The 27,987-nt window shown below is 33.0% G+C and overlaps 2 protein-coding genes across 2 annotated transcripts; one reads left to right on the top strand and one right to left on the bottom strand.

The window, feature by feature from the left end:
- The first annotated feature begins 633 nt into the window (after nt 1-633).
- LOC134839481 (uncharacterized) lies at nt 634-9,721 on the top strand. Its single transcript, XM_063855049.1, has 5 exons — nt 634-1,342; nt 5,701-5,798; nt 6,378-6,569; nt 7,208-7,338; nt 9,143-9,721. Exons 1-5 carry the CDS (start codon nt 1,134-1,136, stop codon nt 9,428-9,430), a joined length of 918 nt encoding a protein of 305 aa, XP_063711119.1. The 5' UTR covers nt 634-1,133; the 3' UTR covers nt 9,431-9,721.
- Nucleotides 9,722-17,850: 8,129 nt separating this feature from the next.
- On the bottom strand, nt 17,851-27,930 carry LOC134839918 (MFS-type transporter SLC18B1-like). Its single transcript, XM_063855545.1, has 2 exons — nt 26,799-27,930; nt 17,851-18,330 (listed from the first exon to the last, which is right to left on the bottom strand). Exons 1-2 carry the CDS (start codon nt 27,817-27,819, stop codon nt 18,017-18,019), a joined length of 1,335 nt encoding a protein of 444 aa, XP_063711615.1. The 5' UTR covers nt 27,820-27,930; the 3' UTR covers nt 17,851-18,016.
- Between the last annotated feature and the right edge of the window lie 57 nt (nt 27,931-27,987).

Genomic DNA, 27,987 nt, shown 5'->3' with positions numbered 1-27,987 from the left:
TATAACATCTTAGATTTCAAGTTAGAAGTAGATTAGAATACAATTTGCAATTAAAATACAGATTGATTAGAGTACATTTGCATAAAATTTTATTCGGAACAAAAATAAGTAAGCGTAAAATTCATTTTCGAGTTTAGATTTGGCGACATTCAGTTGTTGTTTTTAAAAAAGACAGCTTTGTAAGCTGAGTCGAAAATGCTACGTAAATCTTGTTGGTCAAGTTTTCCCGAACACAAAGCCATTTTTACAACAAATCTGTACACAAATAATGAGCGCGCAGAAACATCAAATATTTTTAAATTAACTTTCCGAATTGCGCTTAACTACGCAAATTTTTCCGGAAAATGAGTGTACTATGATCATTGAGCTTGAAAGTATGAACAGGTTGGCCGAAAAAAAAAGATCCATTAAAAACACCTTAACAAAAATCAAAGAACTAATAATAATTCATCTCAGAGCATCAGCATAATTTTCAAACTAGCCAACTAAACGAATAGATATATATGTATGTTTTTTTCTTATGCCTTTTCTAATTTTGTGCATAATGCATGAACAAAAGGTTTAGTCATTCGAAACAGGAAAATATAAAAAATGTGACTAATGTTTGTTTTTAAATTCAATGCTGCAGAAACAGAATGCAAAAGCGAGCATATGCTAAGCTACGCGCATAGTATTTTTCGTTTCCTTTTCTAATTGAACGTTTTTTTCCAAGCTTGAAACGTTTTTTTTATTTGCATATATTTTTCAGTGAAATATCACGGCATTAAACGACGGCTGAACAAACCAGATTTAAAAACAGCGTTAGAAACCTCCATCATTATTGACAATCCGAATATTGAACCCACCAAACAATTTACAATCGAACACTACAAAAAATTTGCCCAATTTTAACGCAAACTTTTCCAGGAATGTAAAAGACACGAAAACTTGCCAGCTGAACTAAAATTTATATCAACCAAATTTTCTTACTTTCAGTTCGACATTTTTAAAGTAACAAAGTTAAAGTAATGAATAAGCAACAAGTCATTTACTATATTCAGTGACATACCACTTTCCTTATTTGAATTGGTTTGAAACTTGCTCAACTTAACTTGGATATTAGACTAAAACAAACGTACGTGCGTTACGTAACAATGGGCGTTAACGAAGAAGAAGGAGGTTTTGGCGGGATCAAGACCCCCCGCGTGGTGTTGATTGTGCTGATGGTGTTCTCTGGCCTGGTGATGGTGGGTAGTGGGATCGCCCATGGACCCTGGTTCAAGTGCAATGACGTCATCAGATATGGGGTGTGGCGGTGGTGTGCCAGCTACATCTACTTCAGATATGTGGCTCCCAACGACAGGCAAGCAGAAACTTATAAGTGTCTTTATAAATCGTCTAAAGGCCAAGTCCACAAAACTTCGGCTGCTTTTAATTGTTCGTTATGACGCCAAAGTTGGTTTAATATACCTTTCCAACACCATATCTGACAAAAGTAACACCAAAATGAATTAAGTTTATTTTGAATTGAGCTTCAGGGCAAATCTTTACTCTAAAATGGTCAAAATGGCAAAAATTAAAAAAAACTGATTAGATTATTTCATTTTCATTATTTTATTATTTTTCCTATTTTCTTTTATATGCTTCAAAAATTTTACGCGCCAAAAATCTCAGAATGAAAGTTTTGCGATCTCATCAAAGTCGTCTCAATTCTGAGCAGCATCATTAAGTGCTTGCTTTACTTCATTTGAATATTTTCGATAATTTTTAGGGGGATTCCAGGCTTTTCAGTTTTTTTTGAATTGTTTGGAGTTTGTTCAACTCATAATAAGTTTTGTTCAAGTAAAATGAAATTTGTTCAGCTCATTTTCACTTTTTTTGGCGTGTTCAACTCAAAGTAAACTTTGTTGAATTCGGAGTTACTGTTGTCAGATATCGCATTGAAAAAGTATTACACTTGTGGAGAAAGTTAAGCGCAAATTCAGGATTTTACTCTCTAAAACGCCTATTTCCAAAGTCCATTATGTACAATATTTCCTTCGAGTTTCAGTAAAAGTTTTATTGACCAAGAGCAAATGATCAGAGCTACCCTCTATGAAACTTTTTCCGGGTCCGAAAATTCCAGTTTTTCTCATTTGCACTAAGATTTTTACTTCGCGTGAAAAATAGAGAGACATACGAGTTTAATAAAGTTTTCACATTGAATGTTTCCGTTTCCTCGCTGAGAAAGTCTGACGTCGCCTAAACAGTTTTTTTACTCCGCCTATTTGAGAAAGATTTCACTACGATGCGAAACTTGGTTCAGATGAGGAAAACTGGCATTTTCAGACCCGGAAAAAAAGATGAATCAACGAAATCTAGTATTAATACTTTCATAGAGGGTCACTCCGATCCTTTGATTTTGGCCTATATAAAAAATTTACTGAAGCAAATGTTGTCCAAAATGGACATTAAAAACAGGCATTTTAGAGAGTAAAATCCTGAATTGTTCACTTCCTGGGTTGACAGACACAAAATTTACGAGGATTATTAGCATGTGTGTAGATTGCTCATGAAACTAAGTAAGAACTAGTAATAAGATTCGCGTTTTGTGTACTCAAGTTTCCATTTTGAACAGCGTACACTTAGCTGAATTTTCAAAAGGTGGAAATAAAGTTTGAACAAACTAACCAATCAAGTGGTCGTCGGATATATCTGAAATTTCAGGCTACGTTTTTTTCTATCTGAAAGCTCACTCAGTTCAAGCATTTAAGGCACGCTAAAAGGCACATATGCCAGTCGCTAAGGCCCCCATAAAATACCTGTTTGAGTTTATTTTTTTACTTGTGAACTTTTGTAGCAAAAGACCACAGAATATGACCATGGATTCCAAGTCACTGCCAAAATGCCCGCGCTTGGCGTTGTATTGTTGTTTTTGAAAAAAATAACAAATATTAATGCTTGGTGTGGTTTTTATTCAGACTAAAATCAAAGTTTAAAATAAACCTTTCTGACAAATTTTTGTAAAGCATTAGATTAATTTTGTTGCCTTGAGCTCATTAAAAGAGATATTTCACTTTTTTATAATTTTGATTAACATGCAATATATTGCGTTCTTACAGAGTTTAAGCGACGTATTGAATTATTTGAAATTGAAATACAAAATATATAATTAGTTTTTTATACTGCCATAACATAAAAAAGGCATCATTCTGGAGTTTACTTGGCGCGTGGGTCACAAAACAATAAACGAATTTTTTTTGGGACACTTCATCAATTTTTGAACTTCATCAATTTTTGAAACAAAATTTTTTCATTGACAGCAGTCGTGTTTAATTTTAAACTCAGTTATCGAGAATTTCTGTATATGATGCTGAACCAAAAACTTTTTTTTCCTAAAGTTTATCAATTTAGTGAATCTAGAAAACTTTCAACAGATTGATAGAGGAGAGTCTGAATGCATCACTTTTTCGCCCTGCTGCGAGCTCTCACGCTTTTCTTTATAAAGTTTTTTGGCTTTCAAAAATGTTTAATTTGGGTTCACTTCCCAGTTAGACTGATTTGCTGATGCATTGGGAATTACAAATATTGCAAAATAGCGCGTATTATGACGTCCAACGAGTACTTTTCATTCCAAATTGGCAAAAAAAAAAATTTTTTTTTCGCAATTATCAATTTTAAAACAAAACACAAACTATAATGATTTGCATGTAAATTCGCTAAAACAAGCAGGAGGTGAGAGAGTACTTGTTCTATTAAATAAATGAACATATCGACAAATAAGGTTAATTCAATCGAGGCTGACTTTCACAAATTTTTACAATAAAAAAAAATTGTGGTAGCTTTTTATATATATATTTTAAAACCCCTAAACTTTTTGTTAAAAGGTTTTTGTTTATTTAGATGTCTTAAATGTTGATTAGTTTCGAGTTTATATTGTGATTTTTTCTTATCAATCTCAAGTTTTTAGATAATTTTTTCCATTTCTGGACAAAATTTCCAGCAATCCAAAAATCTGTAGTATCCCGGAAGTCTATCCAGTACATACTATTTTCGATCTATTGTTTAACGTCAATTGCGTTTGGTATGATTTTATTTTTCTTGTTTTCTCTAGCTTGAGGATTTGTGCTCCAGCAAACAGGTCATAATTTTTCAGCAAACAAATAGATCTGTAGTAACTACTTTGTTTTTCAAAAGTATGTCACTACATCTGTCAAACTTATTTTTCACGATGCAAACTTTTACTCCCCAGTTTAGTTGTCGACTTAACCGACTGACATTCTTCACTTGTACCTTCTGGAAAAAAATTCCACACTACCCAACGGGTTAAAACTTTGATTTTCAGTGAAACAACATGTACCATTAACAACAGTTTATGCCGGTAGTAATTTGACCTAATTCTACAAGCAAATTTGCTAAAACAATTGTTGCTTTTGTTTGAAAAACTCACTTTTTCATTCCTCCTTTTTAACAAATAAAAAACTGAATGAGTTTGAGTGTTTTTCAAATCTGATTACATCTGTTTTGCCTGCAGTAATCATGAGTTCAACCTCTAATAAATGTAGCTACAGATACTTTAGTGTATCTTGTGTGTTAAACTTCAAAACAGGCAAGTTTTTTCCAAAAAAATAAAGAGGTATCAACAGCAAATTGCACAATTTGAACGTTTTTATAAAGATTAGGTGAAATTTCATTAAATCCAAGTTACCAACCGCCTCAATCGAAATTTATTTCCTGAAAGCGTAATTGAGTACAACTTTTTAGTTTGTTCCTTTCTCGTTTCTAGATATGCAAAAACTTGCATATATAGAAGGCGCTTATTTATTTTGATTAGAGTATTTGCTACCAAAAATGGCCAGTAGTTGATTGCCTCTGTTGGATCTCATTTTTTGTATTTTGGAGTTTTGTGTGTTTCTTTGAGAAAATCTGGAATATAACTTTCCAGAATCCACTGGTTCTTTGAAAAAACTGATTGTTCAGCAATGGCAATATTTGCGGTTTATTTGCCAAAGCAGGCAAATTCGTTGAAACTGCCGATTTATTTTTGTACAATCTATCTATTTCATCCTACAATTCTCTTTGTTACAAAAAGAAAAGAAAAAAGTCAAGAAATCAATTTCTTTGGAAACTTTTGTCAGTGTCAAGGGTCGAGAATATTGTCCTAGCTGTGAAAAAACAGAGTTGAGTCTATCTGCGATTTTTTTCCATCTCAATTTATGATTTTCCTCTTTTTCATTTTCCAATTTCTCTGGTGATGTTTATTCTAGTTATTTTATTACTTTTTTTTTATTTTAAAGGACAACTGATAAAGAACTCATTAGAAAAATCAGTGTAAGCATTTTTAATTTCCCATTTAGAAGATTGCGAGTGGTTTTGAATGATATGAAAGTTCTGAAAGATATGAAAGTTCTGATATGAAAGTTCTGAAAGAACGATAAGATTCTGATTTTTCAGGAAAACTTTCAGACAATTTCATCATTTTAGCTTCCAGATCGCTTTTTACTTTTCGAAGGCTCGAGATAACTTTCAATATATTTTGTATAAACTTGTATTCTGCTTGAGATATGTTTTGACAGTCCTGGACCGAATTGGGTGGGTTTTGACTTTTGACCATGGTCCAAAAATCTGTCTAGAAAATCGGTTCGATTTTGAATTTCGCACCATTAAATTAATATATGGACCCTAAAACTCAGTTTTGGTTCGGTTGCTAAAAACATGATGTTTAATCACAACTTTTTTTAGGATGCAAGTGGATGATTACGTGTTGGCAAAAGGGGTACGATATGGTATGGATGATGATACCAATTTCATGGACAACACGCACATATGCAGAGGCTATGGTAACTTCATTTCTAATAGACTCAGTGTACAATTATGTTTCCGCCTAATCGTGCCGTCTTTTCAATAAAGAAGAGTAATTATAATCGATTTTTAAATTTTAATTGGTCATAATTTTAGAAAAACTGGTAGTAAGACTATAATATACAGTAGCGTGCCGAGGGGGAGAGGAAGGCAGGGACGACAGCCCCCCTTAAATTCTGGATGCCAATTTCCAATTTTTGTCAAAAGGTCCCCCCCCCCTTTGGTTTAACTTCACGAGATCGCTTTTTGGCTGACCAACATCAAAAAATTTCTAAAGGCGGAAATTTTAGGGGGATGGGGGGATTGCGCGCGTTGAAAAAAACGCTTTTTTATGGAGTGGTTTTTTAAAGTTAAATATCAATACCATAAATGTTTGTCTAGAATTTGTCAGTCCTCTTGACATTTTACGTAACAATCGGAGAATATGAAGAGACATCATACTTAAAACTCGCAGGCGGGGTGGGGAGAACCTCTGAGTTGAAAACATCTCAGACAAACTACACAATATGGTTACTATTTCTATTAGTGTGATATATTAAAATAAAACTCATTTGTAGCCAATGAACTGTACTACGAGAACCCAGCATCTGGGGGCGATGTGCCAGGTCCAATCATAGTAGGTAGGACATTCATCCTGGCCACCCACGTGACCACTCTTGTGTCCTTGATGTTCTACTTCCTCGCCTACGCGGACAAACTGTGGGGACCCACCAGGGCCATAGCAGTATTACTCTCAACCATAGCACAGTGTAAGTAAAGGCAACTTCATTTCCCCGCTAAATTACAAAATAAGATAGAGCTAAGATATTGATAGGTCCGCTTTAATTTCTTTTTATACAGTTTTTACTAATTATGTTATAAAAGACATGAATAAGTGTTGTTTAGATCAGTTTTTAAGCTTAATTTTATGCAGTTTTCTGATAGTCTTCCCCTCAGACTTGGTTTTTTTTATTTTAACGTCTTGATTTTTTATATTCACACTACATTAAGTACCCCAGAGAACTTTGAGCGGTAGAAGTGCGGCTTATACGATAAACACTTTCATCCGCTTAGACAGGTTGACGCAAACCCGATAAATGTCTTAATTCAAATCAGGATAAAACTTATCCACAGGCGCAGATCTAGGATTTTCTCTAGGTGTGGTAAACTTAGGAATTTTTGAAGGTGTTATCAGTAAACCGCATTTTTTCGGCGAGCGCTTCCCTTCTTTTTTAGTTATCTAATAGCCCCGACGAAAAACTAGGATCATCAGCCAAAATGGATGTCGTAAAATTTTACCAAAGAGGGGACACTTAGGGTGGAAAAGGGGTGAAATCGTTGATGGAGGAGACACCCCTCTCCCCCTTAATTCGCTACTGCTTATCCATTAATGACTTCATTGATCCAGGCATGTGCTTCTCTGTGTTCTGTATCACCATGGAGGCGTACCTGGACGGGGAGGAGACTCTGATCAACCGGACTGTGGTGTGCTGGAACGGCATCATCGCCTGGATCGGATGGTGTCTCAGCGTCCTCCAGGTATGCTCTAGTCACTTCGCCTCTGGGCTAGTTTACCACTTTTCCAATCCCCCACCCCCTTCGTCGCTAAATTAAGAAATAAAATTGCCCGAAACCATGGAAATTGATCACGGCAATTTTTACACACGGAAGCGAAGATGCGCCTCTCAAACACTAGCGAGAACACGACGAAAAAGCAGCTTAATAAAGTAAAATAAGAAACATAGAAAAAAGCCTCGAATAAGTAAGACTTTGCAACATATTGGCTTTTAACCTGCAACCTCGAGAATTCGAGTCTCACGCCCTGCCCTCTCCGCTACCAACGCTCAACAATCGGCAGACACTAGTAACATATAAGGGCAGCTACATATGCTAATAAATTGCCAAAGCAATGCAGCAAAAGTGGCACCAAATACAAACAATTTTGCAAGTAAACATTTGGAATATAACAAACTGAAAGAATCCGCGCTAAAATTGCATGTAATAGATTGGAAAGTATAAAGCCACATTTAAAATAAATTATGCATTTCACAAAATTGCGAGATATATTGAGTTAGAAAATTTCTGAAATCAAGTTTTTATTATTGTTATGTTGTTTGAAACAAATAGCTCCTTTCGGTTCATTTGATGAATTAAAAATGCATCAAATGTTTTAACTGATTACTATTCGATTGTCAAAGCACAAGCTATCAAAATGCCGTGTAGATGCCACAAATGGCACCAATATTTGCGACTTAGGTTGTTAGAATAAAACATTAGTCGTAGCACTGAATTTCGCTAGTGTAATGAAAGAATATACCTTTACCAAGTTTATCATCGACCTTTTCAATTTTAAAATTACGTTTTCAAGGATTAATACCCGCAAAATTCAATATAAATAACCTTTAAAAACTCCAATTTTAGTGAAAACCAAGAGACGAATATCGGAAAAGAGACTCAGCTAGCCCCTTTTATGTTGATTCAATAAGGCTACAATGCTATCACGTTTATCACAATTACAAGGCTACAAAATTTATACATATGTCTTAGTTTTGGTGTGTGATTCTAATAGCAGGGTTCTTCTCAATTCTTAACAAGACTACTAGTTTATCAGGGCAAAGCCCTGAATGTTCCGGCATCACTTTAACGCCAATTTGAAAGTTTTTTGATGGAAAAATTGACGAAGTTTTTTTTTTTCAATTTATCCCCACACGCTAATCTAAACTTTGAAAAGATGTATTTAGCGTCTTTAATTATAATAACAGAACCAAATGACTTGCCTCAATTCAATTTCGATTCAAGAATTAATCCGCTGCTTACCAGTTTTATATGAACACAATATATAGCGCGTTAATTATCCCAAATTGGCCAAATTAGCAATTTTTTTTTCACATAAAACGGTCACAAGTGATTTTTTTCGAATTTGAGCCCAGGAAATCAATTTTTCAGATTGTATAAAACATCCGTCAAAAAAGTTTCGTTCGAAAGTCGAAAGTTGACTGAATAAAAAAAGCAACCCCTAAAATCAATATTTCGCACTTTTTTGAAAGTCGGAAGAGAAACAGCACTGCTCGTTGATTTCAAATTGTCGTTATTATAATAATAAAAATAAGATTTTGGACCATTTAAAATAACGCCCATTTGACCTCAAAATTATCCATCTATTTACGTTACCGTTTTCGCCAAAAGACCATCCACATATTTACGTTACCGTTTTTGCCAAAAGACCATCCACAAAGTCAGAACGTTGTTACTATTAGCACTAATAGTTATCATCTCTTTCGAGCCTATATTTTCGCATCTATGCACATTTTGTTTGAATTTCATCAAACTCATCTTGCTTCAGATCCCAGTGAGCTTCGCCTACTTCAAACTGGACGACGGTAAAGTGGATGAGATAATATACCAGGGATACCCGCATGATGACGTCATGTCACACCCTTCCATGACTCATCACTCTCAGAGAGGTGGGGGAGGGAACTACGGAGGGGGGTACAAGTCAGCCGGATCCCTCATGTTCGGAACGACGAGTCCTCCTCCAAATGATGGATTCTTCGACAACAACGGAGGCGGAAACAGTCAAAATGGACAATACGACTCAAGGGTTTATAATGACGGAGATATGTATGCGTGAAAACAAACGGCTTTCCTGTTTTAACTGCCAGATTAGCAGCAAACTTGTACAGCCCCCAAAGTGATTTTTTTTAATCGTAGGAGGTCTATGTTTTGCGGGTTCGCTATAATCGGAAAGGGTCCAATTAACGAAGACCGACAACTGACCCGCAAAATAAAAAGGATACTTTTATTCATTCTATCTGATTTTCACTGCAGCAAATTATGGCTCATATCAAAATAGAAATTTACAGTTAGAGTTACAGTTATCTGCCAACTGATTCGATGTAATTTAATTGACTTTCCAGCAAAAGGATGTTTTAAACGCAGAAGGATAGCGGATCTTCGCAAAACTTGCGGCACATCAAAAAATAGCATGGAAAGCTAGCGGGCATAAAATGAGACGAATTCCACTTAGCAGAAAAATAATTCTTAAGTTACTTGGAAAATACTGCCTCTACTTAAAGTTTGCGGGTCTTATGCACAAAACGGTCCAAAATTAAAATATTTCCATCTCTTAGCTAAAACTAACGCAGAAGAATTTGATTGGCCGATATCAGCCAATCAAACTCAAGCAACATTGCCAGGCATGTCAATCAACCGTTCCAGCAGAAAAAAATCGTAGCCGAACTTACTGAGAATGTGAATCTTAATCAAATAATAAAATTGATTTCATGTTTTTTTTTGTGAAATTAAACCCAAACAAATTTCAAGGAGCCAAAAACTTTGGGTTGGTCGATGAAAATTGATGTCAGAAAATAATTGCACAGTGGATACCTTTTGGTTACTGAGGGTGTCGAATCCCTGAGGGCCTCCTAAATCCGCCCCTGTTTGAGAATGATATTTTTTATCTCAAATTATTTGAAAAGTCCAATACAAAAATTTGATTATCAAAGGTACCGGCTAAAGAAAAAACATAGCTTACATACAACCAGAGAAGTACCAGTGAACGCAGGTAAAAAGAAACAAAACAAAGAAAATCTCAACTTTCGAACTTCTAAAAAAAAATATGGCCTTAAACCTCTTGATATTTCTTGAATAATTTTTATGATCGACACTTTATTGATAAGCCGAACAGAATTTGAGAAAACCAGATCGATCAAAAAAATATATTTCGCTGAGAAGCCTGACATTAAAATTCAACTTTAGAAGTTTGAAGACGAAAATCTTCTTTGTGACTTTCCCACAACCCTGTAAGATTCTTTTAATTAAAAATTAGGTTATAATTTACACAGTTATAAATAAGTGATAATTTTCATAGGGTCAAAGCGAAGCTCCGCACCCTTTGCTCTACAACACAAACACAAGAAACTGAAATCGAAAAAATGTTAAATGATAAAAGTTCAAATGTTGAAAATAAGTTCTAACAAAATATTTTAAAAAATCAGATGTCTCGATAGAAATTCATTCCAGGTAAAGATACATGACATTTGAAAATTAAACAAAGAGATGAAGTGGAGTTTCGCAACATTTGTCATAAAATTAAAAATTTCGTTTCATATGGTATTCATAAATGACCTTAACAAATATTGAGAAATAATGTCCGAGCGGAAACTAAGGCGAAAAATATTGGGTCGACCAAAGAGTTTCCAAAAGTCACAAAATTTCCGAAAAACGAGCACAATTTTAAGAAGCCAAAAACTTTGGGTTTGTCGACGAAAATTGATGTCATAAAATAATTATACAGTGGGGACCTTTTGATAAGTGAGGGGGTCGAACCCCTGAGGGCCCCCTAAATCCGCCTTTGTTTGAGAATGATATTTTTTATCTCTAATTATTTGAAAGTCCAATACAAAAATTTGATTTAAAGAGGTAATGAATAAGCAAAATAACATAGCCAACAGACAACCAGAAACGAATGAGTGAACGCAAATGAAAAAAGCAAAATAATGAAAAACTCAACTTTCGAACTTCTAAGAAAAAATATGGCCTTAAAGCTCTTGAAAATTCTAGATTAATTTATGATCGACAATTTTCTGATAAACCGAACCAAAATTGAGAAAACCAAATCGATAAATAAAACTATTATTTCGCTAAGAAGCCTGATATTAAAATTCAACTTTCGAAATTAGAAGTTGAAAATCTTCTCTGACTTTCACACAACCCTGTTATAACTTTTTTTCAAAAAAAAAGTTAGGTTATAAATTACACAGGGGCGAAGCGAAGCTTCTCACCATTTGCTCTACAACACGAACATAAGAAGTTGAAAAAGAAACAAAATAATGAAAATCTCAACTTTCCAACTTCTAAAACATAGGCGCTACGCGCAATACACCGAAGGCATAGAAACTGAAGCAAAAACCAAACAACTTGAACAACTAATAATTGAAGAATAACAGTTCCAGAACAAAAAATCGTACTAATACATGTATACACCAAAATTTTGCTATATCGAGAAAGAGCCTGAAATTACAGTTCTAGAACTAAAAATCGTACTAACACATGTATAGGTTAAATTTTTGACCACATGTAAACGCAAAACTGAAATGTACAAATAATTAAATTAACATGAAAAAATATATATCTCATGAACAAATAACCAAACAAACAGACCCATAATATAAATAAATGAAAGTAAATGAATTAAATAAATACACATACATAAATAATAAAAGCAAAACTAAATGAAAGAAAGAATAATTAAATAAATATAGAAATAAATATCAACAAATAAACAAAACACACCTGATAAATAAATAAGCAATAAAAAAAACATCAATACATAAATAAATAAATAAATACATAAATGAATACATAAATAAATAAATATATAAATAAATAAAAGCAAAAGTGAAATGTACAAATAATTAAATAGACATGAAAAAATATATATGAACAAATAACCAAACAAACAGACCCATAATATGAATAAATGAAAATAAATAAATGAAATAAACACACATACATAAATAATAAAAGCAAAACTAAATGAAAGAAAGAATAATTAAATAAATATAGAAATAAATATCAACAAATAAACAAAACACACCTGATAAATAAATAAGCAATAAAAAAATAAATCAATACATAAATAAATAAATAAATAAATACATAAATAGTTAAATAAATAAATAAATAAAAGCAAAAGTGAAATGTACAAATAATTAAATAGACATGAAAAAAAATATATGAACAAATAACCAAACAAACAGACCCATAATATAAATAAATGAAAATAAATAAATTAAATAAATACACACGCAGAAATAATAAAAGCAAAACTAAATGAAAGAAAGAATAATTAAATAAATAAACAAAACACGTGATAAAAATAAACAAAAATAAATATGTACATACATAAATTATAAATAAATATAAGCAAACTAAACATAATTAAATAAATAGAAGAACAGATAATTAAATAAATAAAGATGAACAAATAAAGAAACAAACATACGCAATCACGTGACATAGCGCGATATAGTCCAGCCCACATGATAATTGATAACTGTGGACGTTATTTGTCGACACTTGACAACAGATAACATTAAAAAAAAACCCGTTACACGATACCATAACACCTTGACTAAAGTCTTCGGTGTAAAAATATGGCCTTAAAGCTCTTGAAATTTCTAGAAAAATTTATGATCGACACTTTATTGATAAGCCGAACCGAATTTGAGAAAACAAGATCGATCAAAAGAAATTTATTTCGCTGAGAAGCCTGACATAAAAATTCAACTTTAGAAGTTAGAAGACGAAAATCTTCTTCATGACTTTCACACAACCCTGTAAGAATTTTTTATTATAAAAAGTTAGGTTAAAATTAACACAGTTATAAATAAGTAATAACTTTCACAGGGGGAAAGCGAAGCTCTGTACTCTTTGCTCTACAACACAAACATAAGAAACTGAAGTCAAAAAAATTGTTAAATGATAAAAATTAAAATGTTGAAATTAATTTCTTAACAAAATATAAAAAAAATTCAGATGTCTCGATAGAAACTCATTCCAGGTAAAAATACATGACATTTGAAATTGAAACAAAAGATGACGCGGAGTTTCGCAACACTAGCCATAAAATTTAAAATTTCAATTCAGATGGTGTTCATAAACGACCTTAACAAATATTGAGAACCAATGTCCGGGCGGAAACTAAGGCGAAAAATATTGGGTCGACCAAAAAGGTTCCAAAGTCATGAATTTTCCGAATAAAAACGAGCACAATATCAAGGAGCCAAAAACTTTGGGTTGGTCGATGAAAATTGATGTCAGAAAATAATTGCACAGTGGAGACCTTTTGGTTACTGAGGGTGTCGAATCCCTGAGGGCCTCCTAAATCCGCCCCTGTTTGAGAATGATATTTTTTATCTCAAATTATTTGAAAGTCCAATACAAAAATTTGATTATCAAAGGTACCGGCTAAAGAAAAAACATAGCTTACATACAACCAGAGAAGTACCAGTGAACGCAGGTAAAAAGAAACAAAACAAAGAAAATCTCAACTTTCGAACTTCTAAGAAAAAAATATGGCCTTAAACCTCTTGATATTTCTTGAATAATTTTTATGATCGACACTTTATTGATAAGCCGAACCGAATTTGAGAAAATCAGATCGATCAAAAAAATATATTTCGCTGAGAAGCTTGACATTAAAATTCAACTTTAGAAGTTTGAAGACGAAAATCTTCTTTGTGACTTTCCCACAACCCTGTAAGATTCTTTTAATTAAAAATTAGGTTATAATTTACACAGTTATAAATAAGTGATAATTTTCATAGGGTCAAATCGAAGCTCCGCACCCTTTGCTCTACAACACAAACACAAGAAACTGAAATCGAAAAAATGTTAAATGATAAAAGTTAAAATGTTGAAAATAAGTTCTAACAAAATATTTTAAAAAATCAGATGTCTCGATAGAAATTCATTCCAGGTAAAAATGCAAGGCATTTGAAAATTAAACAAAGAGATGAAGCGGAGTTTCGCAATACTTGCCATAAAATTAAAAATTTCGTTTCATATGGTATTCATAAACGACCTGAACAAATATTGAGAACCAATGACCGAGCGGAAGCTAAGGCGAAAAATATTGGGTCGACCAAAAGTTTCCAAAAGTCACAGAATTTCCAAAAAAACGAGCACAATTTCAAAAATTGTTTATTTTCAAGGCGATTACTCTTTCGCCAGTTGTTAGGGCGGCACCAGTTGTGCAGCGAATTCTCACAATCTGCTCTTCCAATTAAAACCTGAACCTCAGATTTGGCAGGCGTTTTCGAAAAAGGGAAACTCTTCAAAAAACGGTCAAAATGAAAAAATTGGCACGATTTTTAAAGCAAAAATTTGTTTTTCTATCAAAAAAGGGTGAAGCAACTTGTTATTCCCAAAACAATTCTTCTCATTGAATCCTTAATATCAGGTTCGTCAACATAGTTTACGAGAAAAAAAATTAAAAAATCGGTTTAAAGTTCCCTCCCACAGAAATTTTTGAAGGGCGTCAAACACCCAGTGAGTTAAAGAAGAGACAAGCTGACTAACTAACCACAGGGGAGTAGCCGGTCCATCCAATGATTATATATTTTTTTGAAAATCGGTTAACTAAACCTCGAAAAAAAAATGAAAATTTTGTGAAAAATGCAAAAATTCCCACAAGCGTCTCCTACATACACTTTCATATTATGTATTTTATCAAGCAGTAACTAGTCATCGATAAACCAAAAACAGAAATATAATGCTAGAAAGCAAACGTTAACCAGATATTTAAAAAAGCAAAAATGCCAACAAACAATGAACACAGCCTGAAAACCAGGCATCATAAATTGAATAATCCGATATAACATCAGCCGAAATCGCTTAAACGAAAAAAAAATCAGTTCCGAGTTCGTAAATTTACTAACTATAAACAAATTTGAATATACTAAAAACTGTTTAAACATTAGTTAAAACATAGGCGAAGCGGGGCTTCGCATCACTTGCGATACAATCAAAACATTGCCTCTTACGATATTGTAAAGAAGGAAATCGATGTCTTTTTTTAAAATAAAGCTGAAAAAATTAATTGAAACTAGCGTAAAACGCACCTCCGGTACTCATGATAAACCGCATATATGGGAAATAAGATCTGCATTCTTTGAGTGTGCTTTGACAGCACCCAATTACATAGTTCGTAATTACAAATTTTGCAAAAATTTTATTCAAGTTTTTTATACAAATTTTGAAGAACCATAAAATTCTGTGAAGTTTTATATAAGTTCTTCGAAAAATTTAAAATGAACTAAGAAACGTCACTTCTGGGAAGCTAAAAGCAATTGAGCAGTCGCATTTGGACGCAAGATTTACAACTCCTGAGAGTACTCTTACAGTACCCAACTACAACGTTAGGAAATTCAAAATTTGAGAAACTTCACCTTAAGTTTTCTAAAAATAGGTATTTTATTTTGTTTTGAAAACCAGAAAAAATTTCGAATCTTGAAAACTACGAAGATTTGAGCAGTCTTATTAGATGGCAATAGTCGCAATCTTTGAAAGTACTCTGACAGCACACAACTACAGGGTTGGGAATTTCACTTTAGTGAACTATTTTGTAATTTGAGTTTTCTGAAAAATTCCAAAAAAAAATCACAAAAATCGTCGTATCTCTTAAACTAAAAAGATTTGAGCATTATTAATTGGAGGCCGAATCTGCAACTCCTGAGATTACTCTGACAGCCCCCAACTACAGGTTAGGAATTTCAAACTTTGAAAAGAAATTTTATTTAATTTTCTTAATTTTTTTTAAATCACAAAAAAGTCATATGTGGTAAGCTGCAAGAGGCAAAATTCACAACTCCTGAGAGTACCCTGAAAGAGCCTCACTACAGAGATGGTAATTTCAAGTTTCATAAAAAAAATTATACCCAAGTTCTCTAAAAATTTTGAGAAAATCTTAAAAACCGTCATATCTCGAGAACTACAAGATTTTGAGCAGACATATTCAGAGCCAAGATTTGCAACCCCATGAGAGTACCCTCACAGATTCCAATAACAGGATTGAGATTTTCAAAGCTTTGGAATTTTTTAACATCTAATGTTTTTTTTGAGAATTTTGGAGAAAATCATAAAAAACGTCATATCTCGAAAACTACAAAGATTTGAGCAGTCATATTTGGAGGCGAAAATCGCAACTCCTGGGAGTACCCTGACAGAGCCTCACCACCGAGATGGGAATATCAAAATTTGTGAATTTTTTTTATATCTAAGTTTTCTGAATTTTTTTTTCAAATCCTAAAAAAAACGTCATATCTCGAAAACTACAAGGATTTGAGCAGCCATAATTAGAGGCAAGATTCGCAACCCCTGAGAGTACCCTAACAAAATCCAAAATCAGGACTGAGATCTTCAACGTTTTGAAATTTTTTAAAATCTAAGTTTTTGAAAAAATTTTGAAAAAATCATAAAAAAGGTCATATCTCGAAAACTACAACATCCAAGTATTGGGTTGCTAATTACAAACTTGATGAAATAAAAACTGAATTTTAACTGGAAAATTGAAAAAAAAACTTAACCATTGCAAAATACGATATAGCTTAAGCGTGAAAAAATTGTTTTTGTTAAAGATGCAAAAAATAAGTTGAAAAAGCTTAATCATGGCGAGAAAGTGAAGCCCGCATTTAAATATATCATAGATAATAGATTTGACAGGAGAAAGTTAAAAAAATTAGGAGACGGCTAGACAGACAACCAAATTAATTTAAAAAAGCAGGTATACAGATAGACAGACAGACAGACTTAATTTGGCCTCGAAAAAATTTACTGAAAAATTAACGACCTTGCCGAAAACTAAATGAAAAAATTTCTTAAGCATTTCAATATATGATATAGCTTAAACATGAAAAAATTCTTTCGTTAAACATGCAAAATTATTATGCTTAAACATGGGAGATAGCTGTCACTAGCATTTAAATATAGTATAGATAAGTCGAAAAAGACACCATCTTAAAAAACGTTCTTACCTTTGTCTCGGATGATCTTCATAAAAGGCCCTAACAAGCATCGAGAATCATAAATTGTAGTCTTAAAAAATCAGCATTTAGAATCATTGTAGTCATCAAAAATTTAGAGCTATCAAACTTCAATACTCGATTTTTTTTATAGTCCATCCCTCCTGAAAAGAATTTAAAAAATCCCCTTGAACCTACACAATATGCGTTGAACACACCGATATAACATAAGCTAAGCCCGTTTAACCAAAAAAATGAATAAATCTTTGAAATCAGAGTTGCTAAATTTACTAACTACAGAAAATTTTCAGTTATAGAAAAAACTGTTCGAATGAAAAAAATCCAAGCATTGGAAAAAAAACTGCGTGAAAAGCATACCACATAATAGAAAATGCATTTGAAAAAAAAACGGAAAATGAACCGACAGAAATGATCCAACAGACAACAAATCCTAAAAAGAAAACATTTTTTCAATAAACATTTGAAAAATTAATTATTAACTAAAATGATCTGAAGAGTAGTTTTAATTGATCTTGAGCAAGTGGGCTTGTACAATGTAAGAAATACGTGCAGTAGGTGATTTATGAGCAATCTAAGAAATACGTGTAGCTAAACTTGTAAGAGAAGTTGTTTACGGGAAAAGAAGTCTAGTTCCCGATTACAAGTCCCTTGTTCTCGCAAGTGTAATAACATCAGAGAGGTTTGTATTCTCCCTTGTAATTTGCATCTGAAATGGCGACATAAATTCCGGCAACAGTTGCCAGCAGAAACGTTACTCCTGACAGTAGCAAGCTGGACTGGTAGAAATTGAAGCAGGAGAAAAATAGTCCCCCCACTAAATATTGCCCAATGACTATGGCGATGGAATAAGAGGCAGTAATCCACGTGAAAATACAAATCCTTAAACTTTCTTCTGCTGCAAATTTGTTTCGTTTCCCGACTTCGGAGAAGAGAAAAAAACATGGAAGGTATCCGCCGTTTGAGGAAACGCCAAGAATTGATAGTCCTAAACAAGGAATATACACAATCACGCTTAATTACAATAACTAATAAATTTGAAAGACTGCTCGTATCAGGTCGAATACCTAAATGTTCCGCCTGAAATCCCCCTCCCCCTCACCCTCCTCTCGCCTCCCTCTTCCGCTTCACCAGAGCATCAGTTTTTTGTGTAATGAGTGGTTTTACGAGGTTGATTATGAAGACCAAATATGTTTGTCATGGCCTAATCAGTCTGCAAGCAATTTTTTTTAACAATTGGACAAAATGATCAACAAACTTACTTGCAGAAGTTAGCAGATGGGGTGGAAAGGGAAAAGATCCCTTTTAAGGTTTATGGAGTAGCGATTATTAAAAAAAAATGAAACATTTTCATATGACGAATTTTAAAACAATTGAATTTTTCTTTGGAAAACATCCCCCACATGCCATTTGAAGTACAAAGTCATATAGTTAGCATTTAGTAACGTATTTATCAGAACGATTAGCATGCCTCTGTTCAATTCGGAACAATGTCTAAGACTGATTAAACATCCGCTGATGCGTTAACAGCACTAGATAAATCTCGTATGAATTTTATCTAGTGCTGTTAAAACCACAAGTAAAACATCTTTGGAAATTTATGAACAAAAAACCTTTCGGATGATATAAAAAAATCTTCTTGGATTTTTTACACTTAATGCTTATCTTTTTGAAAATGCATTTGAGACCATGAATTCAAATATATAAAGTTCAATTATTTAAACGCATTGGTAATACTTAGCAATGTTTTGTAATATAGCTATTGAAACTGACCCGTCAAATAGAAGTTTAAAATTAACAAAACATCAGATAGCTGAAAAGCTTTAATGAACTTAAAGGCAGTTAAACACAGAGGCGAAGCTTCGCACCACTTGCGATGCAAAAATGAATAATTATGATTAAAAGCAAATGAAAAGGCAAACCAAAATTTTTTTAAATAACATTCAAAAAATCGTTGTGTCAAAAACTTATAAAAACTGCAAAACAAATTCATATACGCAATTAACTGTACCATTGAAAATTTTACACAGAACACGACAAAAGCAGCTCCATAAAATGCAATAAGAACAAGTAGAAAGAAGCCTCGAATTAGTAAAAATTCGGCTACTTCTCGGGTTCGCTCTGCGCTCTTAGAGATTATGAGACTCACACACTAACCACTCAGCCACGGACGCTTAATAAATCTTAAACACTAGCCAGAAATAAAGCAGAGAATAGATGCTAAGAAATTTCCAATGCTACAGATCGTTTTTATAGCAAGAGTATCATCGAATATAAGAACACTTTTAACAAACACTTTTTTTTAGTTAGCATAGAGAAAAATAGTTCGTACTAACACACGTCGCTCGCAAGCTCGCCAGTGTAACAAGGATGCTACAGAATATTGAATAAAGGTTGCAGACCTTCAAAAAAAAGTCCTTTCAGCGGAAACTAAGACAACGAAAATGAGCAAACAGACGCTAGTTCAAAATAGCCTTAATCTTTCAGTGTAAAAACAACAGTTTTTGAATGTTTTTCGGCTTTGTTCAGGAATATGTCCTCTCAAGCAAGGGTGTTACAACTACGCCAAATACTCACTGAATTTTAATTTACAATAAAGCAAGTAAAACATGTGTAACGTTTTCACGTGCGAATTCTGTGAACGAAGTTATTTACGGCAAAAAAGTCTAGCACCCCTATAAAGGTTAAAAACGACTACTTTACTTTCAAAGTATTGTTTCGATTAGCAACTACTATCATCATAATAACTTTAAATATTAATAAAAACCAGCACATTGTGTACTCTTTTGACAAAACTAGCACTATGAGCTGGGAACTCTTAAAAAATACCCTTCATGTTAGGCTAAAAGCTCCGCGTCTTACTTTGCTGAAGTGGAGTTTCGCAACATTTGCCATAAAATTAAAAATTTCGTTTCATATGGTATTCATAAATGACCTTAACAAATATTGAGAAATAATGTCCGAGCGGAAACTAAGGCGAAAAATATTGGGTCGACCAAAGAGTTTCCAAAAGTCACAAAATTTCCGAAAAACGAGCACAATTTCAAGAAGCCAAAAACTTTGGGTTTGTCGACGAAAATTGATGTCATAAAATAATTATACAGTGGGGACCTTTTGATAAGTGAGGGGGTCGAACCCCTGAGGGCCCCCTAAATCCGCCTTTGTTTGAGAATGATATTTTTTATCTCTAATTATTTGAAAGTCCAATACAAAAATTTGATTTAAAGAGGTAATGAATAAGCAAAATAACATAGCCAACAGACAACCAGAAACGAATGAGTGAACGCAAATGAAAAAAGCAAAATAATGAAAAACTCAACTTTCGAACTTCTAAGAAAAAATATGGCCTTAAAGCTCTTGAAAATTCTAGATTAATTTATGATCGACAATTTTCTGATAAACCGAACCAAAATTGAGAAAACCAAATCGATAAATAAAACTATTATTTCGCTAAGAAGCCTGATATTAAAATTCAACTTTCGAAATTAGAAGTTGAAAATCTTCTCTGACTTTCACACAACCCTGTTATAACTTTTTTTCAAAAAAAAAGTTAGGTTATAAATTACACAGGGGCGAAGCGAAGCTTCTCACCATTTGCTCTACAACACGAACATAAGAAGTTGAAAAAGAAACAAAATAATGAAAATCTCAACTTTCCAACTTCTAAAACATAGGCGCTACGCGCAATACACCGAAGGCATAGAAACTGAAGCAAAAACCAAACAACTTGAACAACTAATAATTGAAGAATAACAGTTCTAGAACAAAAAATCGTACTAATACATGTATACACCAAAATTTTGCTATATCGAGAAAGAGCCTGAAATAACAGTTCTAGAACTAAAAATCGTACTAACACATGTATAGGTTAAATTTTTGATATATCAACGAAGATCATAAAATAACACTTCTAGAACTAAAAATCGTACTAACACATGTATACACCAAAATTTTACTATATTGACAAAGAGCCTGAAATAACAGTTCGTGAGCTAAAAATCGTACGAACACATGTATACACCAAAATTTTGCTATATTGGCAAAGATCATGAAATAACAGTTCGAGAGCTAAAAATCGTACTAACACATGTATACGTCAAATTTTTGCTATATTGACAAAGATCATGGAATAACAGTTCTAGAGCTAAAAATCGTACTAACACATGTATACACCAAAATTTTGCTATATTGACAAAGATCATGGAATAACAGTTCGAGAACTAAAAATGGTACTAACACATGTATACAATAAAATTTTGATATATTGACAAAGATCATGAAATAACAGTTCGAGAACTAAAAATCGTAATAACACATGTATACACTAAAATTTTGATATATTGACATAGATCATAAAATAACAGTTCGAGAACTAAAAATGGTACTAACACATGTATACGCTAAAATATTGCTATATTGACGAAGAGCCTGAAATAACAATTCTAGAGCTAAAATCGTACTAACACATGTATACACCAATATTTTGCTATATCGACAAAGAGCCTGAATAAACGTTGTAGAACTAAAAATCTTACTAACACATATATACACCAAAATTTTGCTATATTGACAAAGAGCCTGAAATATTGACAAAGGACCTGAAATAACAATCGTAGAACTAAATGTCGTACTTACGCATTGTAGATCAATTTCTATAGCTATAATAAAATACAAAAGATTGTGTTTGTATGTGTAGCAAAACGCCTCCTGTCGTTTCAATCGGCCAATCGTATAAATTGGCATGTAGACTCATATGGGTCTCCGGAATAACTAAAAATCGTACTTACACATATACTTACAAGAAAGAGCTAAAATGAAAAAAAGCTATTAGTCTTATTATATTGAGAAATTGTGAAGCAGTCTCAGAATTGACAGTATGTAGCAGTAAAACAATCCGAAAAACAAATCCAAAAAACAAAAAAATACTTGCAAAGACATGACACAGATCTGAAAAATGTACCAATGTTGGTATTCATGAACAAAACTTCAATCAGGTAAAGATATCAGTTAAGTATTCCACGAAATCAAGTTCAAATTCAACCTTCAAAAACCGGCAAGTAATAAAAATGACATAAAACTTCAACGTTCAGCGTCAAACTGATTACGGAACGTCAAATTTAAACGGACGCCGTTCCATTTCTCAAACGATCCATCGGGTGCAGTGGATCCTCTCAAGATGCTGTGCTTCCAGTCTTTCTGGCAAGCTCCGAGCATGGTAAAAACGCTACCATGTGGCAACAAAACAGAAACTTCAGAGCGCGTGGTCCCGTTTCTTTTCATTGCAAAGCGTCGGGTGGCTCCAAGGGATACGCTGGCAATGGTTGGATAATCAGGAATACCACGTTCGTTGTCAGCGTGAAATCCAACTCCCTAAAAATACTGATAGGCAAAGTACATTTTCTATGTTATCTAATTGTTATGACGGTATTTTGTGATATTACCTCTTCGAGGGAACAATAAATGTTGATGAGGACACTGTTGAAGGAAACTTTGAGTTCTTTCTCCAACAAGGTCTTTAACAACAACAACTGTGGTGACCAAGAGTTGTTGGGCGGGTGGCGAACGCTTCCATATGAGTATGGAACCTCTGAAATCCACTTGACAGAGCGCCCGTTGACATGTGTCCAAGATTCCTGTTTGTATGATTTGTAAAGCTCTGCAAAGAGGGAATCAGCTATGCTCAAAACAGATTTATTGCAAACGTCAAGGGAAAATTGAGAGACGCCAAACACTGAAGATGAGCTGATAGTAAACGGCTGCAAAAAATAAAATTATGACATTTAAGTGCTCAGTGGAATACAACAGAAAAAAAAATAGAATAGACAAAAAGTATTTACCACGGCAGATGTCAAAAGAGTTAAGGATACTCTCTCACAAATTAATTTCGCCAAATTCAGGCAGCCCATTTGCGACAAATGAACACCATCGGTAGATAAATGTGTGTAGCGCAATAGTCCAACGGGAATAAATGACCAATCTGAAGACTTGATGGCTGTATCCAACGCGCGGATTTCACGGTAAAAGTCCTTGCGAACAATTGGACTAAAAATACAATGTAGTTTATTTTTTCTCTAAACTTCATTAAAAAAACAGCAAAACCGATACCTGATGAACAATGTACATTATTATTATTACTGAATTAGTCATTTTATGAAAATGTTACCAAAGGAGCAGGACTTCAAAGCCAGCATCGCGAAGAGGAGAAGCAAGTGACATAATCAACATAGCAAGTGTGGCCTTTGCCAAGCTCGCGAGAGAAGCATCGGTATGGGCAATGCTTGGTTGTAACACAATATCTTGTTGGCGGGGACACATGTCGTTTGCACCAACAGCAAGAATAACGCGAGCTGGTTTCAAGGCTTTTATCTCTTCGACATGAGTGTCATTGATGGTACTGACTTTCAGTCCAGATTTCACTATAACCGACGTATCGGAAAGTCTGATAAGGTATTCGTTAAATCCTTTAAACATAGAATCGCCAAACAAAACAGTGGACGTCATTTCTGAAAAAAAAATTATATCACCATCATTGTGTTATAGAAACCATTACAATAAATTTGAACTACGGAAAAAACTACATTGCAAAAATATATTTGTGAAAACCAATATAAATAATAACATCGCTCTGCTCAGACGTGGGCTATGATAACGAACATTCGCTCAGAAATAAATGCAACAATATTACAGTAATTAAAAATTTGTCAGCGTTTATAAAATAATCAGTCTTGTTAAAAATTAATAAAAAAGGGCGCTTAACACGTACTTGGCTTTGACAGAATGGTTTGCCAACATTATAATAACAAAAAATGGCGAATATTTCTCAATAGTCAGTATTGAACGCACGTAAAACATTAATAACAATCAGATTACAACAACAGCTTCATGAACCTTCATATGCGCAGTTGGAATGTTCCCTTGTAAATTATAGATGTTTCCAGAAGAATGATTCACTTTTGTTCTCTTACGATATATTGTTGGCAAATGCATTTTGAAACAAGGGAATATCACAAATAAATATGTCTTGTAAAGATAATGTTACATCAACAGTCATGAAAGTTATAGATAGTGAGCCAAAATTCGTAACCAGTTATGCATTTCCGTTGTTGTCATCATCGCAGAGCACGAGTTAAAAATAAATATATACACAGATTAGTTAAACTAAAGAAATTGTGTACCTAATACAAGTATACACAGACCAGTTGATTGAAACTACAGTGTACCTAATACAAGTATACACAGCAGTTGAAATAGAAAAACTGTGTATCTAATACAAGTATACACAGATCAGTTGAATGAAACTACAGTGTACCTAATACAAGTATACACAGCAGTTGAAATAGAAAAACTGTGTACCTAATGCAAGTATACACAGACCAGTTGATTGAAACTACAGTGTACCTAATACAAGTATACACAGATCAATTGAACTAAATAAATTGTGTACCTAATACAAGTATACACAGACCAGCAGTTGATTGAAACTACAGTGTACCTAATACAAGTATACACAGACCAGTTGATTGAAACTACAGTGTACCTAATACAAGTATACACAGCAGCTGAAATAGAAAAACTGTGACCAGTTGATTGAAACTACAGTTTACCTAATACAAGTATACACAGCAGCTGAAATAGAAAAACTGTGTACCTAATACAAGTATACACAGACCAGTTAATTGAAACTACAGTGTACCTATTACAAGTATACACAGATCAGTTAAACTAAAGAAACTGTGTACCTAATACAAGTATACACAGATCAGTTGATTGAAACTACAGTGTACCTAATACAAGTATACACAGCAGTTGAAATAGAAAAACTGAACGATCAAACCAACAAATGAACGAACAAACCAAAAATAAATAAACATAAATAAATAAATGAATAAATAAATACATACATGAATAATAAATAAAAGCAAAACTAAATGAAAGAAAATAATTAAATAAATATAGCAATAAATATCAACGAATAAACAAAACACACCTGATAAATAAATAAACAATATAAAAATAAATCAATACATAAATAAATAAATACATACATAAATAAATAAATAAATAATTAAATAAATAAACGCAAAACTGAAATGTACAAATAATTAAATTAACATGAAAAAGTATATATCTCATGAACAACTAACCAAACAAACAGACCCATAATATAAATAAATGAAAGTAAATGAATTAAATAAATACACATACATAAATAATAAAAGCAAAACTAAATGAAAGAAAGAATAATTAAATAAATATAGAAATAAATATCAACAAATAAACAAAACACACCTGATAAATAAATAAGCAATAAAAAAATAAATCAATACATAAATAAATAAATAAATACATAAATAAATACATAAATAAATACATAAATAAATAAATAAAAGCAAAAGTGAAATGTACAAATAATTAAATAGACATGAAAAAATATATATGAACAAATAACCAAACAAACAGACCCATAATATGAATAAATGAAAATAAATAAATGAAATAAATACACATACATAAATAATAAAAGCAAAACTAAATGAAAGAAAGAATAATTAAATAAATATAGAAATAAATATCAACAAATAAACAAAACACACCTGATAAATAAATAAGCAATAAAAAAATAAATCAATACATAAATAAATAAATAAATACATAAATAAATACATAAATAAATAAATAAATAAATAAATAAAAGCAAAAGTGAAATGTACAAATAATTAAATAGACATGAAAAAATATATATGAACAAATAACCAAACAAACAGACCCATAATATAAATAAATGAAAATAAATAAATTAAATAAATACACACGCAGAAATAATAAAAGCAAAACTAAATGAAAGAAAGAATAATTAAATAAATAAACAAAACACGTGATAAAAATAAACAAAAATAAATATGTACATACATAAATTATAAAAAAATATAAGCAAACTAAACATAATTAAATAAATAGAAGAACAGATAATTAAATAAATAAAGATGAACAAATAAAGAAACAAACATACGCAATCACGTGACATAGCGCGATATAGTCCAGCCCACATGATAATTGATAACTGTGGACGTTATTTGTCGACACTTGACAACAGACAACATTAAAAAAAAAACCCCGTTACACGATACCATAACACCTTGACTAAAGTCTTCGGTGTAACAAGTAGTGAGTAATCAAAACTTAACCAAAAACTATCATCAACCACCGTGACTCTTCGCTTTTGAAATCAGGACACCGACAAATTTAACTCGAGATTTTGCCATGAGGAAAATTTGATTAACAAAAAATTGGAAATAAGCTTATATACCCTACATCCTCATCACGGCAGTGGGAAATTCGTTACTAAGTAAAATCTTCCAATGAGCTTAACCGCTGAATTAAACCTTCAAAAGAGGGTGGCTATTCTTTAAAGGTACCATAGGGGGATAATGTATTGAATGAGATCCATCAACATACCTGCGTATAATGTTAACTTGGGGTGATCAAATCCGACGAAGGGCAACGCCAAAACGAAATATCCCAGGGACGTCAGAGCTAGACAGATGAAAAACGTTATTTTCGCATATCCCTTGTCAAGTAAGTAGCCATATAAAAAACAAGTCAAGGTCGACATACTCGCGTGAATTAGAAAAATTGTTCCCGATTTAGTTCCATCGATGTTAAAAGTGTCGAGCAAATGAGGCGCCAACGTCACTGACAAAAATCCCAACTGGGCCAAAACAACCATAAAAGGAAGCGTGATCGCCCACACGCCTGGCAGGGATAAAAACCGCAATGCTGGTTTCAGACTGAACTCCGTTTCTTGTCTCTGCTGAGAAGATTGCCTAGGCAGTCGATTCTGTAGCGACCGAGTTGCTACAAAGCATAGAAAACCGACGAATAATTCAGTAGCTCCCATGACAATGAAAGGAAACTTGTAGCCCCCTAGCGAGTAAAGCCAGCTGCTAAGAGGGGGTCCAATCATGAGTCCAAAATTAGCGGATACCTCGAGTGTGCTAAAAATGATTCCGGCTTTATTTGGGAAAAGAGGTATGAGAATAGGTGCACTTGTAGCCCATTTACATGCACCTCCCATCCCAATTAGAATACGCGTCACAGAACACCACAAAACAAACAAATGTTTGGAGTTGAAATGGTAAGACAAACTAAAAATAACACACATTAACCCCGACAGTACAAACCCGACATATGCGAACCAAATTTTTTGCTTGTCGGACACTGTGAACAAAAACAGAAAGCCGAAAAATCCTTGTGATATTTGAAGACTTGCGACAATAATTCCAGTTGTCGGTACAGAAATATTTCTTTCGCGAGCTTCTGTCGGGAAAAATGGCGCGACGCTGGAAATATTCATTCCTGCTAAAATGAGAAGCAAGCTAAAAAGAACGACAGATCCGTAAGATACGATAGGAGAAATGGGCTCAGGGATATTTTCTTCCAATCGAAGTTTCTTTGACTCGTTCCGGTCGAGTGCCATTTTCAAGCGAACTTAATACAGGTCTATCAAAGATAAAGCTACTTAGTTTAAACAATCAGTTCACATTGAAGTAGATACAGTAAAAATTAACTTGCTTTCTTCAAGTTACGTTCAAAGCAGATTTTGAAAATAAAACATGCTTTTTTCATGTAAGATATAATTTATATC

The sequence above is a fragment of the Symsagittifera roscoffensis genome, chromosome 2, assembly GCF_963678635.1.
Source record: "Symsagittifera roscoffensis chromosome 2, txSymRosc1.1, whole genome shotgun sequence".
NCBI lineage: Eukaryota > Metazoa > Xenacoelomorpha > Acoela > Convolutidae > Symsagittifera > Symsagittifera roscoffensis.
This window is presented reverse-complemented; position numbering and strand designations above follow the sequence as displayed.